Source organism: Argentina silus (assembly GCF_951799395.1).
Source record: "Argentina silus genome assembly, chromosome: 22".
NCBI lineage: Eukaryota > Metazoa > Chordata > Actinopteri > Argentiniformes > Argentinidae > Argentina > Argentina silus.
In genome coordinates, this window is record NC_139676.1 from 13022856 (window position 1) to 13026929 (window position 4074).

Sequence of the window (4074 nt, forward strand, 5' to 3'; positions counted from 1 at the left end):
AGAGAGAGACACATGGTCATCCACTAACACTGAACACTAACACACACGTGCACTCGTTATCATGGCAGATTGAAGACATTAAAAACCAGAGAGAGGAGAAAAGACCGAGAGAGAGAGAGAGAGAGAAAGGGAGGGAGGAAGGAAGGAGGGAGGGAGGGAAGGGAGGGGAGAGGGTGACTAAGAGTCAGAGAGAGAGACGGAGAAAGGGGAAGTCTCAGAGAGAGAAAGAAGGGAGGGGAGAGGACAGGAGAGAAAAAAGGAGGTTACATGTGGCTATTTGAGGCAGCGATCGAGTTATGGAGCGAGACAGAATAGCCGGTGAGTTCTGAGCTCTTTAAACATTTCTCTGGGAGCACAGTTTGTAATACTTTCAAACTTTTTCCACTGAAAGAAAGTTCTCTCTCTCTCTCTCTCTCTCGCTCTCTCTCTCTCCTTCCACTACGTTAGTTAATCAGAGTGTGCTTCCTCTTGCCTGTCTAGGGGCTAGAAGTCATCCTGGGTTTTTGTTTGCTCAGAGTTGGTCAGGAGACACAGGGCTCGGGCACCCCTTTTAACCTTGGTGTCTGCCTGCCTGTCTGCCTGTCTCTGTCTGTTCTCTCTCTCTCTCTCTCTCTTTCTCTTGCTCTCTTTTTCTCTCTCTCTCTCTTTCTCTCTCTCTCTCTTTCTCTCTCTCTCTTTCTCTCTCTATCAGCTAACCCCCTATTACTTAGAAAGTTGAGAACTAACAAATTCCTCTTGCAGTTTGTCCGTTCCACAGTGTATGATCATTCTCACCCTGTTGAGTTACGTTTCTGTGTCCACTCTGTGTCTTTTCTTTGGAGACTTTTTGTCTTTTCAGTCCTTGAAGTGTTCATATACCACATCAGCCAGGCTCATGGTGTGCATTTGTGTCTCTGGCTGGTGCTGTCTGCTGGGTCTGTTCTCTCTGTGTGGCCAGAGGAACTCGGAAATACTGAACAATGCAGCTCACACACGCTTGAGTGAGTGTGTCACTGGCTGTTATGCGGAGAAGTGTCTGAGAAATCACTCTTCCATCGTATCCATGCAACCGCGCTGTGATGTCATTGTCGTAGTCCATACTAATACCTGATGATGCGCTGTGAGAAGACAGTGGCTTCAACCCACACCTAGAGCGTCGGAAGGCTGTCAATTCTGATTGGACGCTACAATGGAAACATATGCAGTGTAAGAGGAATCAGGTCATATTGTGCGGTGCGGTCTGACACATTGATATGATGGGACAATGATTCACAGAGGCATCAGAACTCTGACGTCAGAGCCTACTAGGAATGACTCACGCTCAAGCCAGACTGGTACGATGGATTTTATGCTTCATTTCCGTCTCCGCGTTGACTTTGAAGGACAGAAACGTCTATTTTTAGTGAGGGGACGGGGGTCGAGGGATGAGCTCATGCCTCCTGAAGCTCATACGCTCTGCATGCCGTCCGCTTTTTCTCTCCCTTTTTTTTTCTTTCTTTTTTTTTAGGAGCTTTTTTTTTTTTTTCTCACTTCTTTTCAGGAAACGTTTAGCGTGCGCTCTGCGTCCTGTCAGAATGCGGACGCCGTCACTCCCCTCGTCCCCCGCGTTGATCTGACCTCAAGGGGGCGACATTCCGCCGTTTCTCCCTGTGGCCAGCGTCACGTTCCCAGTTCACGCAGAGTGCCATGGTTATCTCGGACCGCTGATCCTGAAATCATCGTCCCTGGGTCTCCTCCGTCGTCTCTTTCGCTGGATTCATTGTAGATCTCCTGTGTCTCTGGTGGAGGTCTTATGATGACTGATGGACAGATGATTCGCTTACTTAAACAAATTGTATTTGTTGTAAGTCGCTTTGGATAACGGCGTCTGCTAAATGCCATGAATGTAGATGTAAAATGTTTGGTCCTGTGTGGCCCAGTTGGTAGAACAAGGGCGCAGTAATGCTAAGGTCGTGGGGTCAATTCCCGTTGGGACCATGCATACGAAACACATTAGGATAAAAGGGTCTGGTAAATGGCTATATTATATTAGATGTGCGTGTGTGTGTGTGTGTGTGTGTGTGTGTGTGTGTGTGTGTGTGTGTGTGTGTATGGAGGAACGTCTGACGTGCTCCATATGGGCTAAGTCTGGATACAGCTGATAACGCTATAATCCAACAGCCTGTAGAGATTAGATGCTGGACATCAAAATGAGCGACAGGCAGTAAATTAGCCTTCATCCAGCCCAGTAATGAGATGCAGTACTGGAGCTACGGTTCAATGTGTCTCTGATCTACTGTGTGTGTGTGCATTGGCTCACCATGCAGTTAGTGAAATGGCCACAGGGTGGCACTGTTGCAGTGCAGTTTCCTTTCTCTGCTCTCTCTCGCTCTCTGTGCTTTCTCTCTCTCTCTCTCTCTCTCTCTCTCTCTCTCTCTTTCTCTCTCTCACTCTCCCCCCCTCCCTCACTCTCTCTCTCTGCAGGCAGTGGACCACGACCACCATTTCACTGAGTCCTGTGAAAAGTTTCATGGGGATGATTCATATTTTGCAGACAGGGGGGATTTTTAACGGGGAGGTAGAGGAATTTTACAAAGTCCGACATCAGTGGGGGGTGAGGGGGAGATGAGATGTGTGTGTGTGTGTGTGTGTGTGTGTGTGTGTGTGTGTGTGTGCGTGCGTGTGCGTGTGTGTGTGTGTATGTTTTCCACCGCTTGAGCTCAAACATGGGGTGTGTCAGGTGTCGCTTTTTGATCCAGGAAGTCCTGGGCTGAGCAACTTCCTGGTCCCTTTTTTTTTTTCTTCAGGGGATTTGTGTGCGTTGCTATGACAACCAGAGCCGAGCAGAGTTGTTTTGAGAGCGATATGAGTGAACGTGTCAATGACATTTCATTTGACCCGTATGTGTTTCTGTGCGTCTGCGAGTCCATTTTGGCTCTTTAGCGTCTCCGGTATCTGGATGACATTTCCGACCCCTGTGTTTCTGTGCCGCTGTGCCTCCATCTTGGCTCTGGGAGCGTGGCAGAGGTCACGGCCACGCTATACAGTAACTCTGTCCTCGCCTGCGCAGGGAGGGAGAAAAACACGTTCTCTGGGACGTGTCATGGTTCATCATCACGGCTCCCATATGGTCAGCACACGTAGAACAACGACAGCGGTTCCTCCACGCTGCTTCAGAGGGGAAATAAGAACCGAGCCCACTGGAAATGAAAGGAGATCAATGGAGATGTCAAGTAAACGCTGTGTTGTGGCTTTGAGTAATGTAACGATACATTATGAGCACAGGATCGGTGGACTCTTGTGGGTGATGCTAGGGCGTTGATGGCGGTCTGCGCTGCTACTGGTGATTTGATGGACCAGCGGAGGGAATTGCAGCGCAGAGGGGAAAGATTATGATGGAGACAGTTTCAGGAGTCTTTGTAACACGGTATGAACAGGATAGTATGGTATACACTGCTCTCATCACTAAAGAGCTGGCCATTCCAGTCCACGTCTCTAACTGTAACACTGGAACTAAAAGATAGGCTTTGTAGGCTATATTATATATACTATAGTGTGTGTATATATATATTACATATATATGTGTGTGTGTGTGTGTGTGTGTATATATATATATATATATAATGTACTGTATAGTAGGCTATATTATATATAATATAGTGTATATACACTCACCAAACACTTTATTAGGAACACCTGTACACCTTCTCATGGTGGAGGTGGTGTAATGGTGTGGGGAATATTTTCTTGGCACACTTTGGGCCCGTTAATACCAATCAATCATCGCTTAAATGCCACAGCCTATTTGAGGCTGACCATGTGCATCCCTTCATGGCCACAATTTACCCATCTTCTAATGGCTACTTCCAGCATGATAATGCACCATGTCACAAAGCAAAAGCCGTCTCAAACTGGTTTCATGAACATGACAATGAGTTCAGTGTTCTCCAGTGGCCTTCCCAGAACACCTTTGGGATGTGGTAGAATGGGAGATTCACAGCTTGAAAGTGCACCTGAAAAATTTCCAACATCTTGTGGAATCAATGCCATGAAGAATTGAGGCTGTTTTGAGAGCAAAGGGAGGCCCTACCCAGTATTAGTATAGTGTTCCTAATA

General features: G+C 47.2%; 1 protein-coding gene across 2 annotated transcripts in view; it reads left to right on the forward strand.

Annotated features, from left to right (window-relative positions):
• Positions 1-252: 252 nt before the first annotated feature.
• The window catches only part of septin9b (septin 9b), a 66133-nt gene continuing 62311 nt past the window's right edge, over positions 253-4074 (forward strand). For both annotated transcript variants that reach the window (XR_014554866.1, XM_083693453.1), the window contains exon 1: positions 253-318. Coding sequence is in view for 1 of the 2 variants with exons in the window: in XM_083693453.1 (XP_083549579.1) it covers positions 297-318 (22 nt within the window). In the remaining variant the exon portion in view is untranslated. The remainder of the gene's footprint in view (positions 319-4074) is intronic.